Source organism: Pantherophis guttatus, chromosome 1 (assembly GCF_059756535.1).
Source record: "Pantherophis guttatus breed Tessera chromosome 1, ASM5975653v1, whole genome shotgun sequence".
Taxonomy (NCBI): Eukaryota; Metazoa; Chordata; class Lepidosauria; order Squamata; family Colubridae; genus Pantherophis; species Pantherophis guttatus.
In genome coordinates, this window is record NC_142063.1 from 176,636,129 (window position 1) to 176,651,449 (window position 15,321).

At 43.5% G+C, this 15,321-nt stretch overlaps 1 protein-coding gene and 1 long non-coding RNA gene across 9 annotated transcripts in view; one reads left to right on the plus strand and one right to left on the minus strand.

Moving 5' to 3' along the window:
* Nucleotides 1-3,896: 3,896 nt before the first annotated feature.
* On the minus strand, nucleotides 3,897-7,894 carry LOC117675215 (uncharacterized). 3 transcript variants are annotated; one of them, XR_009621549.2, is made up of 3 exons: nucleotides 7,760-7,894; nucleotides 6,666-6,801; nucleotides 3,897-5,125 (listed from the first exon to the last, which is right to left on the minus strand). It is a non-coding gene; the product is annotated as an uncharacterized LOC117675215 (long non-coding RNA). The 3 variants fall into 3 exon arrangements; XR_004594158.2 differs by having other exon boundaries at nucleotides 6,545-6,801; XR_009621548.2 differs by having other exon boundaries at nucleotides 3,897-6,801.
* A 3-nt stretch (nucleotides 7,895-7,897) lies between these two features.
* SPAG16 (sperm associated antigen 16) overlaps nucleotides 7,898-15,321 on the plus strand; it is a 539,401-nt gene continuing 531,977 nt past the window's right edge. For 5 of the 6 annotated variants that reach the window (XM_034433548.2, XM_034433564.2, XM_034433584.2 and 2 more), the window contains exon 1: nucleotides 7,898-8,031. In XM_034433548.2, coding sequence (XP_034289439.2) covers nucleotides 7,989-8,031 — 43 coding nt within the window. In that variant the 5' untranslated portion in view covers nucleotides 7,898-7,988. Of the gene's footprint in view, nucleotides 8,032-8,059; nucleotides 8,091-15,321 lie in introns of those variants that run through there. The other variant, XM_034433555.2, reaches the window with a different exon arrangement.

Here is a 15,321-nt window from a genome sequence, read left to right on the forward strand (position 1 = left end):
GTGACTGTGCACAAGGAATCCCGATCTAGGAAGGGCCGCAACTGGCGGATCAGGCGAACCTGATAAAAGGTCCCCCTGGCTACATCCATCAGATGTTCCTCCAAGGACAGCTGCGTATCCAGGAGGATGCCCAAATTGCGAGCCCTCTCCGTGGGGGCCAAGGACTGGCCCCCAATAGTCAGTGATGGTGTCAACTGACTATATTGGGATGCCGGAAACCACAGCCACTCAGTCTTGGATGGGTTGAGCCTGAGCCTGTTCCTCCCCATCCAGATCCGCACGGCCTCCAGGCACCGACACATCACTTCAAGGGCATCATTGGGGTGGCCGGGGGTGGAGATGTACAGCTGGGTGTCGTCAGCGTACTGGTGGTACTTCACCCCGAAGCCATGGATGATCTCACCCAGTGGCTTCACATAGATGTTGAACAAAAGGGGCGAGAGAACCGACCCCTGAGGCACCCCACATGAGGCGTCTCGAGGTCGACCTCTGCCCCCCTGCCAACACAAACTGCAACCGGTCCAAGAGAAAGGAGAACCACCGTAACATGGTGCCCCCCATCCCCAACTCTTCCAACCGGCGCAGCATGATACCATGGTCAATGGTATTAAAAGCCACTGAGAGGTCTAACAGGACCAGAACAGAGGAGCAACCCCTGTCCCGAGCCCTCCAGAGATCATCTACCAATGTGACCAATGCCGTTTCCGTGCTGTATCCGGGCCTGAAGCCCGACTGGAATGGATCTAGATAAGACGTTTCCTCCAGGTATTGTGGAAACTGTTGTGCGACCACACTCTCAACAACCTTCGCCACAAAGCGAAGGTTGGAGATGGGACGGTGGTTGGCTAATACTGCCGGGTCCAGGGAAGGCTTCTTGAGGAGAGGCCTCACCACTGCCTCTTTCAAGGCCGTGGGGAGGTAACCCTCACTCAGTGAAGCATTGATAATTCCCTGGAGCCAGCCTCGTGTAACCTCCCGGGAAGCCAGTACTAACCAGGAGGGACATGGGTCCAGCAAACATGTGGCTGCACTAAGTCTCCCCAAAGTCCTGTCCACGTCATCAGGGGTCACAGAGTCAAACTCTTCCCAGATAACATTCTCAAAACTATTCCTCGCCACCCTGCCCGAATCTACCCAGTCAGAGTCCAAATCCCCCCAAATCTGTGCGATTTTGTCATACAGATATTGTCCGAATTCCTCGGCCCTGCCTTCCAGGGGGTCCTCCCGCACTCCTGGATGTAGCAGGGAGCGGGTCACCCTGAACAGGGTGGCCGGACGATTATCTGATGACGCAATATGAGCGGAAAAGTAATTAAACTTTGCCGCCTTTATCGCCACTAGGTAGGTCTTAATATGCAACCTTACCAGTGTTCGGTCAGATTCAGCGAGACTGGCCCTCCAACCGCTCTCTAGGCGTCTTTTCCAGCGCTTCATCTCCCTCAGCTTCTCAGTAAACCATGGAGACCCACGGGATCGGCACTGGGTCAGAGGCCACAAAGGCACGACTCAATCTAAAGCCCCCTCAGCTGTCCGATCCCAGGCAGCTACCAGGTCATCAGCCGAGTCATGTGTCAGGTCCTCAGGAAATGGCCCAAGCTCTGTCTGGAACCTATCCGGATCCATCAGGCGCCTGGGGCGGACCCACCTTATTGGTTCTGCCTCCCTGTGGCGGGGTGTAGCGGTTCGAAGGTCCAGGCGAAGGAGCGAGTGATCTGTCCATGACAAGGGTTCCATCTCTATATCCCCTATAAGAAGACCACCCAACCACTGGCCAGAGACAAAAATCAGGTCCAGAGTGTGTCCCCCCCTGTGAGTGGGGCCATGAACTAACTGGGTCAGGTCCATGGCCGTCATGGAAGCCATGAACTCCCGAGCCATCTCGGACGTTTCACCAATGGATGGCAAGTTGAAATCACCCATGACCATAAGCCTAGGAGTATCAACTGCCACCGTGGCTATCACGTCGAGTAGCTCGGGTAGGGCCGTTGCCACGCAGCAGGGAGCCAGGTACATTAGCAACAAGCCCATCTGAACCCCCTGACCCCACCTCACAAAGAGGGACTCACATCCGGCAATCTGTGGCACAGTGGTCTCCCTTGGACCAAGACCTCCTTTAATAATAACCGCCACCACCACCCCCGCCCCTACCCTGGGCCCTTGGCTGATGGAATGCTCTGAAGCCTGGTGGGAACATCTCAACCAGAGGGACCCCTCCCTCCTGGCCCAACCAGGTCTCTGTAATACCTGATTGATTATCCGCCATTCTTTCTTGTGACTTCATCAATGACTCTTGAATCATTTGGAGCATATTTTGCATACTATTCATTGTCGGCGCTGTTTTATCTTTTTCCTTCCCTAACATATTTTCAATTGACCGTTGAGATCAGCCGGTCGGTGAGCGGGAGATGGAGGCAACTGGAGCCTCGGGGTCGCCTTTGACCAGCACCGTCTTTGATTCCCAGGTGGGCGCTCTGGCAGTTCACGGAGCCTACACAAAAATTTTGGCCTCTGGCAGAAAAGGGGCTCCTGGGAGGCTTCGGGGGGCAGAAACGGCCAGGAGGGAGGATGGCCGGCCCTCCTTCATTTCGCCTGGAAGAGCGGGGATTTAATCATTCCCCTGCCCTTGGCAGGCAGGGGATGAGAACTGCGCGGCAGGGATCCAGTGGGCTGTGCGTGGCTCCTGGCTTTGCCGCTTTCTTCCTCCGGGCGGGAAGCCCCAAACCAGCCTCGAACCCCCGCTGCACCCCCTCCCTCCCTCCCTTCCCTTCCCTGCTATGTGTCTCCCTGTCGAGCCCCCAGAGAACATCTGTGTAGGGAGGACGGAGGGGGCCCCCGAGTTTCTGCTGTGGTGCGGAGAGCTGCGAAGGCCTGGCCTGAAAGGGTAAGGGCGACGGCGGGGGATGCAGAACAGGCCGGGCCAGAGACAGAGATAAACAGAGAGGGAGGGAGGGAGAGAGACATAGAGAAATACAGGGAAACTGGGGGGGGGGAGAGACACATACAGAGAGAGAGAGAGAGAGAGGGTGGGAGAGAGACATAGAGAGATACAGAGAGGGGGAGAGACACATAGAGAGATACAGAGGGGGGAGAGAGACACATAGAGATACGGGGGAGAGAGAGAGACAGAGAGATACAGAGGGGAGGAGAGAGAGACATAGAGAGATACAGAGAGGGGGAGAGACACATAGAGAGATACAGAGAGGGGGAGCGACACATAGAGAGATACAGAGGGGGGAGAGAGAGACATAGAGAGATACAGGGGGGAGAGAGAGACAGAGAGAGGGGGGAGAGAGAGACATAGAGATACAGAGAGAGGGGGAGAGAGAGACACATAGAGAGATACAGAGGGGGGAGAGAGACATAGAGAGTTACAGACAGGGGAGAGAGAGAGACATAGAGAGATACAAAGAGAGAGGGGGAGACAGAGAGGGAGGATTTTGTGGTTCCCATTGTTTTTTAGCAACCGGTTCTCTGCCCTAATCACCAGCTGGCTAGGCGTGGCTCGGGGGCTGTCATGTGATTGATGAAAGTGAGTGACGTCGAGTTGGCCACGCCCACCAAATGGTCGTGGAGAGTTTGGAACTTCAGCCTCGCTCTTTTAGCCCAGCGGAAGCACCAGACTGGGTCACAGCAATGCGTGGTCGGGTACAGCTAGTATATATATAAATATATATTTGTCTATATTTCCCTCCCCCCCTTTTTTATTACCCTCCTTTTGTTCTCAGTTTGTAACCACAATTTTCTTAGTCAATATTCTATATTTACCTTTTACCACCAGTTCTTATATATCAATCCCTTTAATTTATTCACCACCACTCAAATCAGATTTTACCATTCAATTGCTCTATAACAATTGTTCCCCCTTTTTTCCTCCCCAAATCAGATTAATTAATTAATTAATTAATTAAGTATTTATTCTTTTTCAAATATTTTCACTATAATTATTATAAAATACCAAATAATCAAGGTATATCTTCCCTTTGGTTTCTTCAACACTTATCCAAACAGTTCTTTAACATTGATTATTCTTAGCAATATATTCTATAACTTCCCCTTTTTCAAAAGTTATTAACAAACACAATTTCCTGCCCCCTCAGATTACAATTTCTGTAAGTAAGTATAAGTATATTAAATTCCAACCAGACTTTTCCTTTTTGGGGGGTTCTTTTCTGATTTTCTTCTCTCCAGTCCTTATTGCATCAGATTTTTTCTATCACACAGTTCAAGCTTAGTCATTTTCTATTCTACCACACAATCTCTAAGTACTCCCAGACTCTCCCTTTGTATTTTGTTTTCTTCTGTATCTCTTTTTTTTCCTCTTCCCACTACACTTTACTTTCTTCTTAATATTTATAAGTCCACAATTGTCCACACATCTATCTGTAAATTTCTTTCAAAATTATCTCCTTCTCAGTCCACTGATTTAAGGAAAGAACTTCTTTAATTTTTAAATCCAAAGTTTATATATACCTTCAATGTTTCTTCCTTCTTGTGCTGTATTTACTCTTTTTTCCCCTTGCGATAAGTCCTTAACTCAAGTCCAAATATTTCAGTTTGTTACTTTGTATCTCCTTTGTTGATAACTTCTTCCGCCACTTCTATTACACTGTTTCACTGATGTCTTCATTTGATCATCTCTCCATTAAGCACTTTCCTTCCCAATTCCCGTTTTCTTTTCCCTCTGTGCCTCTCTCGTTTCGTGATTCTGCTTATTAAAAATCTCACTTTCTTTTTTTCCCCCCCGATCTTCCATGACCACCGATGCTGAATCCACTTTTTGCTTCCTCACTTTGCGGCCGCCATCGCTCTCGATCTGCCTTAAGGACAGTTTTTCCCCGCTGGATTTAAGGAGTTCAGTTTTATTCTCCAGGACACTAGTGTATCATCCAAAGTCTTAAAACCTTTCCCTTTAGTATTCTGAGCCCTCCGGGTTCAGAAATCCCCTTAAAGAGCTCCTTTTCAGGAATTAATTGGGCTTTCAGGAGCTATAGATCGCACCCTCACCCACACCGCTCTGACGTCACTGCCGGAAGTCCATGGATGCAAATCTTAAAGGGAAAATCAACTCAAGAAGCTTGGGAAATTCTGAAAAACAGTTATAAAAGCTCAGTCCAGTTCAATACCACTGAAAAAGAGAAAAACCAGCATGGTTACACAAAGAACTCTCATAGCATCTGAGAGAAAAAAGGGTAAGTACAAAAAATGGAAAGAAGAACACATAACTAAGGCAGGATATCAACAAAGAGCTTGAACCTGCACAGATGAAGTTAGGAAAGCTAAGGCTTTGAACAAAGTTTTTATCAGGTTCGCCTGATTCACCAGTTGCATCCCTTTCTGGACCGGGACGCCTTGCGCACGATCACTCATGCCCTCGTCACTTCCCGTCTGGACTACTATAATGCTCTCTACATGGGGCTCCCCTTGAAGAGCACTCAGAGGCTCCAACTGGTTCAGAATGCGGCCACGCGGGTGATTATGGGAGCGACATGGCGCACCCATGTAACACCGCTCCTGCGCGAGCTGCACTGGCTCCTGGTGGTCTTCCGGGTGCAATTCAAGGTGCTGGTTAACATCTTCAAAGCGCTCCATGGCTTAGGACCTGGGTACTTACGAGAATGCCTTCTGCCACCGATAGCCTCCCACCGGCCAATACGCTCCCACAGAGAGGGACTCCTCAGGGTGCCGTCGGTCAAACAATGTCAACTGGCGACCCCCAGGGGGAGAGCATTCTCTGTGGGGGCACCTGCTCTCTGGAACGAATTGCCCCCAGAGGTTCGTATGATCCCTGACCTACGTACCTTTCGCCGTGCCCTTAAGACTTTACTGTTTCAACAGGCTGGGCTGGCTTAATAACGAATTTTAATGGGTGTTTTTAGTTTTAATATAGGGCCAAAATTATTTAATATGTTTTAAATTGTTTTTATGTCGTTTTATGTCGTTTTATGTCGGCTGGCGACACCCAGGGGGAGGGCCTTCTCTGTGGGAGCCCCAGCCCTGTGGAATGAACTGCCCCCGGAAATACGTAAGATCTCCGACCTCCGGGTGTTTCGCTGCGCATTGAAGACCCTGTTGTTCTGCCAGGCCGGGCTATCAACATAATAATTTTAAATTGGGGTATTTTAAATTTTTGGGGTTTTAAATCGGCCAAATCTATTTAATTATTTTAATTTTTAATCATTGTTGTGTCTTGTGTTTTTAAATTGGCTGTACACCGCCCTGAGTCCTTCGGGAGAAGGGCGGTATAGAAATAAAATTATTATTATTATTATTATTATTTAAATTTTATGGATTTACGTATTTTATTGTGGCTGTGCACCGCCCTGAGTCCCTCGGGAGAAGGGCGGTATAAAAATTTAAATAATAAATAAATAAATAAAGTAAGTAAGACTTGCAACAAATGTGAAAAACAATAAAAAAAAGTTTCTTTCAGTCCACTAATGGGGGAAGATGGCAAAGAAGTAACAGGCAATAGAGAGAAAGCAGAACTACTTAATTTTTACTTTGCATCTGTCTTCACACAAAAAGAAAACACAACTCAACTTACCAAAAGCAGAACTGTATATGACAGGTTAGGAATGCAAATTAAAATATGCAAAAATAAAGTAAGAGAACACTTGTCAGTTCTAGACGTATTCAAATCGTCAAATTCATCTAGTCTAGTCTACCTTGTCTAATGCAGCAAGTTGTCCCATTCCAGTTTTGGTTGGATGGAGTTGATGAGATCATGAAAAAGAGAGATGAGAATTTATTTGGCATACAGCTTCATGTTCCTTTTCTGTGCCCTGCATAATGTTGATTATTCTAAAAAGGAACAAAATGGTGGGTATTTGTCTACAATACAAAGTGAAGTCATTTGCAACTATTGTTTAAACATGAGTTGATTTGAGGAGGTTTTCAAATAGACTGTGCAACCATTTGATTGGGTCTGTATAAGACTCCTGCCTTGAGCAGGGGGTTGGACTAGAAGAGTCATCAGTTCTAAGAATCTAGATTCTAAGAATCTATGAAGAATTGTAGAAACTAACCAAAAAAGCTTGTCAAAGAAATTAATTCAGTGCTGGGATGCTACTACAAAAAGGTTTTCTTACACATCACCATTAAGTATACTTTGGCATTATGCAAAATAGACAATATGGCTCTCCAGATTATTTTATGTACTGAACAAATTTGTCACAGTTCTAAGTTATTAGCAGTATTTTGAATTGCCCTGCACTCATGAGTTTTCTTGGCAGTCATATGGAAGTGGATTTGGTTACTTTATTCAGGGAAGGTTGTTTTTTTTTAAATGCTTCATAACTATATCATCATTTACAGCTAGCACTTAGAGCTAGCACAAGAAAAAAAAACTTTACATCTGAATGAACTGCTTGCAAAAATATGAAAATAACCAAATGACAGCAACGATTACATTCTAACAACTGGATAATACAATTTATGGATTTTAGAAACAAGCTTTCCTAATTTTAAAAATAATCATTTTTATTTTATACTGCTTATGATGTAACAATATCCGGGTCGCAACCTTTCAATGCGAAGGAAAATGAACGTAGCTGAACAAGCTGCTAAACATTTCCCCTACTACGGCAAAAAAACTAATGGATTAAGGGTGAACACTTAACGTATTGTATTTGGATGAGCATTAAAAACCTATTTGTTTTTTGATGGGAGGGGGCTTCAAACAGAGGAGCAATAGATAAATAGTCGAGAGCCTCCCTGATAACGGATGGAGAGGTGACCGTATCAAACCGATCAAATTCACGTTTCGCCTATAAAACTGCACCCCAATGAAAAGTCTGCCGCGGGGGCACTGACCACAGAGGTAGCGAGGATAGAGCGGCGCCGACCTCAGTACCTGGTCAATCATCCCGTTAACGGAAGTTCGCGCCAGCCTTGCTAGCCTGACAGGGCGAATCCCCGCAAAAGATGGCCGGGCGGTTTCCAGGGGCAACCCAAGAACGCGTCGGGGCTGAGTTGCTGTCGGAGACAACATGGAGGAAGCGACGACCACGGAAGGCACCTTCTGCTTACAGCGTATCCTTGGCTTTTTTCTTCGCCTGCCCTGGAGGGGTCGGGGATGGTGCGGTGTCTCAGTAGGTTTAGAGAAGACTTGGGTCCCCAAATCGCGCTCTTTGCCCTGAAAAATCTAACAAGACTCGTGTTGTTAGATCCAGCTAGTTAGAAAGATAAAGCCTTGGGCTCCGTGATTACACTTGTACGCCATCTTATTGGGAGTGTACGTGCATCCCACTGAACATAGTGGGATTCTGAGTAGATACCTAGTTGGATTATACTGTTTGTATCTTGAAACAATATACTTCTCTAAAGTGGTAAAAGAAGGGTAATATTCAAATATAAATATTAATCTTTTAAATATAAAAGATTATTTAAACAAAAGGAAAATATGATCTTGCTTGCATTAAATGAACAGATTTTAAAATGTAACAATATAAATACATGGCCTCAATACATGAATCTGGCACATTTTTTAATATTACTCTTCAATACAACTTGGCGTTTATTGGTGAATTTATAATTTGTGTAGGTTTTTTTATTTCATGTAAAAAATTATAATTACTTTTCTTTAGTTTTAGTTTAATTTTCTTTCTATGACAAATGTGTTTCTTTTTGGAATGAACATCCAAGGTAGTTTATATAGTTACAGAGCTATATAAATCTGACAAACGAGAATTTTTTTTAAATTTACCAATTTCAACCAAACCTGTAAAACTATATCCATTCCCTGTAGACCTTGTTGAAAGTGAATAGGCAGAATGCACTATTTTCCATTTTCCCTCACATTTTCCACATTGCTTTTTTATACAAAAGAGAGAGGGTACAGTTGTTCCTATGACAACTGTTAAAGGCATTTTACATTGTGCAGTGTACTACGATGCAGGTTTACTTTTTTCCTCCTGCTGCTTTGGTGAAGTAATGGAAGGAAAAAAAGAGTTCCACTGAAGCTTCAGGCATTTCCTTTGGGTAAAGTTGCCATGTATGATAAGGCAGAAGAATGCATACCTTACTTTTTCTGGATTAGTTTGCTACTCAATTTGCAAAATCTGTTTCTTGGGAAATCGCCCAGAACATTCATTCTTTAAGGAGTGGTAGGCTGGCTACCTTAGTGACCTTTACATCAGTTCAGATAAGCCAATATTTCTCCAGTTTACCAGTCTTCTGGTTGTGACAGAGAGATGGTGATGTTTCATCATATCCTCTTAATATTACAGGATCAAACCATGCACATATCTTCTGCAGTATGTTGTGCAAGTGGTATGTGAAAATGCCTTCATGTTGTCATGGTTGTTGAGAAGCACACTCATAATGCAGTCTGGATGTTGAAATCTCCAAGGAATATTTTTCCTACCTCCAGCAGTTTATAGAGAGGCTGAATGGCAAATAGGTAGATGGTAAATCAGATGAATCCTCAAACACCTTGGTGGTCTTCTAGTCCAACCCCCTATCCATGGCAGGATAACCTACACCATTCTGGACTTTCTTCAGACTTGATGGGGTGGATACACATGATCATAGAAAGAATAACAGAATAACAAAACAGAATAATAGAGGTGGGGGGATGCTGGAGGTCTTCTAGTCCAACCCCCCACCAAAGTAGGAGATCTTATACCATTTCAGACAAGTGGCTGTCCAATCTCTTCTTAAAAACTTCCAGTGATTGAGCACCCACAACTTCTGGAGGCAAGCTGTTTCACTGGTTAATTGTTCACACTGTCAGGAAGTCTGTCTTTAGTTCTAGATTGGTTCTCTCCTTGATTAGTTTCTATTTATTGCTTCTTGTTTTGCCTTAAGATGCTTTGGAGAATAGGTTGACCCCATCTTCTTTGTGGCAGCCCCTCAAATATTGGAACAGTGCTATCATGTCACCCCAATCCTTCTTTTCACTAGACTAAGGTAAAGGTAAAGGTAAAGGTAAAGGTAAAGGTTCCCTTCGCACATATGTGCTAGTTGTTTCTGGCTCTAGGGGCAGTGCTCATCTCCGTTTCAAAGCCAAAGAGCCAGCGCTGTCCGAAGATGTCTCCATGGTCATGTGGCCGGCATGACTAAATGCCAAAGGTGCACAGAATGCTGTTACCTTCCCACCAAAGGTGGTCTCTATTTTTCTACTTGCACTTTCACTAGACTACACATACCCAATTCCTGCAACCGTTCTTCATATGTTTTAGTCTCCAGCCCTTTAATTATCTTTGTTGCTCTTCTCTGCACCCAAGTCTCAACATCTTTTTTACATTGAATAACCACCCTTTTATGATCCTGTAAATAAAATAATAAATAAATCAACAGAATGTAATTTTAAGTCTATATAAATATGTGTCAATATACTTCAGTGTACTTTGAATTGCTGAATTGCAACTAACAGTATGTTGGCTTGCAGGGTAGCCTCTACTTTAGAGATCCCAGCTTGCTTAGTGTGAGCATATTGGGACTTTGAGCACAGTTATGACATTCTGATCAAAGTAGGCTGTAGCTGATCAGTATTTTTGTTATTGTTAGCAGGATATGTCTAAGGCTGCTAACCTAGTCTACACCTTCTTGGGTCTTAGTAAAAAGCACTGTTATGAATGAATGAATGAATTAGAAAAAATGCAGAAAATATTACTTGATTATTATGAATGCAGACACCTATAGTTTTATGATATTTGTATGATCATGAAAGGGGATCATGGATGAACCAGAGATGAGTTTTCAGAGAAAATAGCACATTCTAAATGAATGTGATCAAAGGGAAACATTCCCTGTTTAAATGACATGAATTATTGAATGGAAAAAAAGTGCATAAAAAGTAATTTGGCCATTTGGAGATTATAAATGAGACTAAATGTCTATTTGTAAAAAAAAAAAAGTTTTGAATATGTGTTTTAAATGTAAATTTAAATTTTTGTAAATTTCTTTGCCATTTGTACATTTATATGTACAAATGGCAAAGAAATAGAACTTTGAAATAATTATTTGATCATTTATGATGAAAGATTTAAATAAATAGGGTAGGATACAAAGGTGTCAAAAATCTGAAAACGAAAGTACAAAAATGTATATAGAAAACGAAAAAAGGGAAAGAAAATGGAAAATGGAATGGCTGCAGAAAAAGACATTATAAGACCTATATGAAAAAAATTGAAGATAGGTTAATTTACCAAGATAATCAATTGATAGAAGATATAAGGAAAATAATGCAAATGTTTTTTTTTGTAAAAGCCTGAAAAAAACCGACAAAAATGTATGAGGTACAATAAGAGAAATCATGGCAACAGATGCTTGATAGAGTGATTAAAAGTTAACAGATAACAGATTAACAGAGTTGGAAGAGACCTTGTAGGTCATCCCTACAAGGTAGTCTAACCCCCTGCCCAAGCAGAAGACCCTACATCATTTCTGACAGATGGCAGTCTAGTCTCTTCTTGAAAGCCTCCAGTGATGAAGCCCCCACAACTTTGGAAGCCAAGCTGTTCCATTGGTTGATTGTTCTCACTGTCAGAAAATTTCACCTTTTTTCTAGGTTGAATCTCTTCTTCATCAGTTTCCATCATTATTCCCTGTCTGGCCTTCAGGTGCTTTGCAAAACAAGTTGACACCCTCTTCTCTGTGACAGCCCCTCAAATATTGGAACACTGCTATCATGTCTCCCCTGGTCCTTCTCTTCACTATGCCCAGTTTCTATAACCATTCTTCATATGTTTTAGCCTCCAGTCCCCTAATCATCTTTGTTGCTCTTCTCTGCACTCTTCTAGAGCCTCAACATCTTTTTTATAGTGTAGTGACCAAAACTGGATGCAGTATTCTAGGCTTTATAGAGTGGTATTAGTACCTCACTTGATCTTGATTGAATCCCTCTGTTAATACAATTTAGGATTGGATTGGCTTTTTTGGCTGCCACCGCACATAGTTGGCTCACATTTTATTGGCTGTCCATTAAGACTCCAAGATCCCTCTCACAGTTGCTGCTATTAAGCCTGGTATCACCCAGTTTATATGTGTACTTTTGGTTTTTCTTGCCTAAGTGCAAGAGTTTACTTTTCTCTACATTGAATTTCATTTTGTTAGATAGGGCCCAGTGTTCAAGTCTGTCAAGATCCATCTGGATCTTGAGCCTATCATCCAGGCTGTTGGCTATTCCTGCTAGATTAATATCATCTGCAAATTTGGTAAGTTCCCCTTCTACTCCCTCATCTAAGGAAGATACTGAAGAGTACTGGGCTTAAGATGGAACATTGTGGTAGCCCACTGCTTACTTCCCTCCATGTAGACCTAGTATCATTAAGGATTACTCGTTGAGTATGGTTTGTCAGCTAGTTATAAATCCATCTGATGATGATGCTATCTATTCCATTTTTTTCTACCTTACCAAGAAGTAGACTATGGTCTACTTCGTTGAATACCTTGCTGAAGTCTAAGTGTACTATATCCACAGTATTTCACTGGTCCACTAATTTGTAAAAAACAAATGCATATGATTGCTGCAATAATAAGGATGAAAGAAAGTTATTGCTTTATGGGTTCAGTAAGAAAAAGATATAGTAGTTGCAAAATATGAAATATGTCAGGTATGCTTCCTTCAATATCCAGGAAAGGAAAACCCAAACTCAAACATTTTGAAGAGATTAGTACTTTTACTGAATATGAAATGATCGCAACCCAGGTAAAGCTGGAAGTGAGCAAAACGCACGAAATGCATCTACTAAGCTTCCCCCCACCCCATGTCCATTGATCATCAGCCAATCCAAAGGTCTCCCAAAGGTCAGGTGGCATCACGTCTGGCAGCGTCATTCATCAGGAATGTAGGGCAGTTGGTCAGCCGTCCCCTTTGAAGATTCACTTTCGTTTCTTATGAAGACACGTCCTACAAGGAAAAAAAACACCTCCTGCATCTTCCCACCCTTCGCCCCATAACTAATCCCTCCCCCGTTTCTTATGGCAGCTGAAGCAAGCAAAGCTGAGGCTGACATTCGGCCCCTCTTGCAGAAGAGACATTATTCCTAAATAAGAGGAAAGAAAAGAGAGAGAAACAGAATATATACAATAATTAAGGTTTATCTGGGTATTTGGTATAGAATTGCTGTATTTTCTTGGGAGCTCGGACATCCCGTTTACTCACCCATTCAGCCTGAGACAAAGGGAAATGTTTCCAGGCAATCAGATATTGGACTTTACCATGGTGTTTTCTAGAGTCCAAGATTTCTTTAACTTCAAAATGTTGCTCCCCCTCTATGAGAATGGGAATTGGAGGGGTGCTTTGGTCAGTCCTTAGGGGAGACGAGTGTTCAGGTTTCAATAAACTAACATGAAATACAGGATGTATGCGTCTCAACGTTTTTGGTAATTCCAATTCAACTGTTACTGGATTAATTAGTCTAATCACACGAAATGGTCCCACATACTTAGGCCCCAGCTTTTTGGACTTCTGGGTAGTCTGTAAGCATTTGGTAGATAAATAGACTTTATCTCCCACTTTATAAAGGTGAGCTGGGGACCTTTTCTTATCGGCTTGCGCCTTATGAGCCCGGTGTGCCTCATCTAATGCCTTCCGAGTCACTGCCCATGTGCTCTTTAATTGTTCAATCCAATCCATCAAGGAGGGATTTTGGGGATCATCTTGTGGTAGCTCGGGAATGGGTACGAAATCCTGGCCCGATGCGACCTTAAAAGGGGTGAATCCAGTGCTACTGTGTATGGAATTATTATATGCCACTTCTGCAAATGGCAACAAGTCTACCCAATTGTCTTGCTGGTAATTTACGTAACACCTCAGGTATTGTTCGAGCATCCCATTGGTTCTTTCACAGGCCCCATTTGTCTGAGGGTGGTGACTGGAACTTAGCCCCTGTGCGGAGCCTATCAATTTCAAAAACTCTTTCCAGAAACTGAAAGTAAATTGCACACCCCTGTCAGAAATTATTCTTTTCGGAGATCCATGTAGTCGGTAAATCTGCCGAATAAACAGTTTTGCGAGGGTTTTTGCTGAAGGGATCTTTGAGCAAGGGATGAAATGCACTTGTTTGGAAAATAAATCAGTTACTACCCAAATGACAGTGCAGCCCTCACTCTCTGGTAAGTCCACAATAAAATCCATAGATATTTCCTTCCATGGGGCATTCGGTCTAGCTACACTTTGCAGTAATCCAGGGGATTTTCCTGGAGGTCTTTTAGCGGAGGCACATACTGGACAGCTAGCCACATATGCCTCTATGTCCTTTTTAAGTGCAGGCCACCAAAATTGTCTCTTAACAAGATGTAGAGTCTTGACAAACGCAAAGTGTCCTGCGGCCTTGGCATCATGAGCATATGTCAATACGGTTGTCCTTAAAGTGGTTGGAACATACAATGTCGATCGAACCCAAGCTAGGCCGTCACGAAGTGTGCATTCATTCGAGTGGTTCTTAAACCACTCGTCAGTTTTTAGTGCTTCTTGCAAATTTTCGAGTAAATCCCCCGAGAGTTCTGGTTCGGTTTTACTCTGCGCTCTGGTAGTGACAGGTGTCGCCAATTGTGTCAAGGGGATCATTGGTTGAACCATTTCCTCCTTGATGCTGTTGTACTGCGGCAATCTGGAAAGTGCGTCTGCCATGAAGTTTTTTCCACCAGGAAGGTAACGCAGAGTGAAATTGAATCGCTTGAAATGTTGGGCCCAACGAGCCTGTTTTGGTGATAGTTTGCGGGGTGTTTTTAATGCTTCTAGATTCTTATGATCAGTCCACACTTCGAAAGGGTGTTTCGCCCCTTCTAAAAATTGTCTCCATGTCAACAGTGCCCATCTGACTGCAAACGCCTCTTTCTCCCATATGGCCCATCTCCTTTCCGTCTCCGACAGTTTACGGGACGTGTAAGCACAGGGTTGTAATATCCCATTTTCATTCTTTTGCAAGAGTATTGCTCCTACAGCTACGTCGCTGGCGTCAGCTTGTACTACAAAAGGTTGTTCCATGTCGGGGTGTTTGAGCATAGGTTCAGTCGCAAAAAGTCGTTTCAATTTTTCGAAAGCGGCTTGACAGTCCATAGTCCATTCTAGTGGTTTCGAGGGTTTGGGCTTAACTTCCTCTTTGGTTTTTAGCAAGTCTGTAATTGGTAGTGCGATTTTCGCGAAAGAGGGGATAAATTGTCTATAAAAGTTAGCAAACCCTAAGAAACCCTGTAACTGTTTACGGGTGCGCGGTGTGGCCCATTCCAGCACTGCCCGGACCTTTTCAGGGTCCATCTCTATTCCCTCATGCGAGATACGATATCCAAGATAGTCGATTTTGTCTTGGTGAAATTCACATTTAGAAAGCTTGGCATAGAGTTCAGCTGCTCTGAGTTTCTTCAAGACCGTCC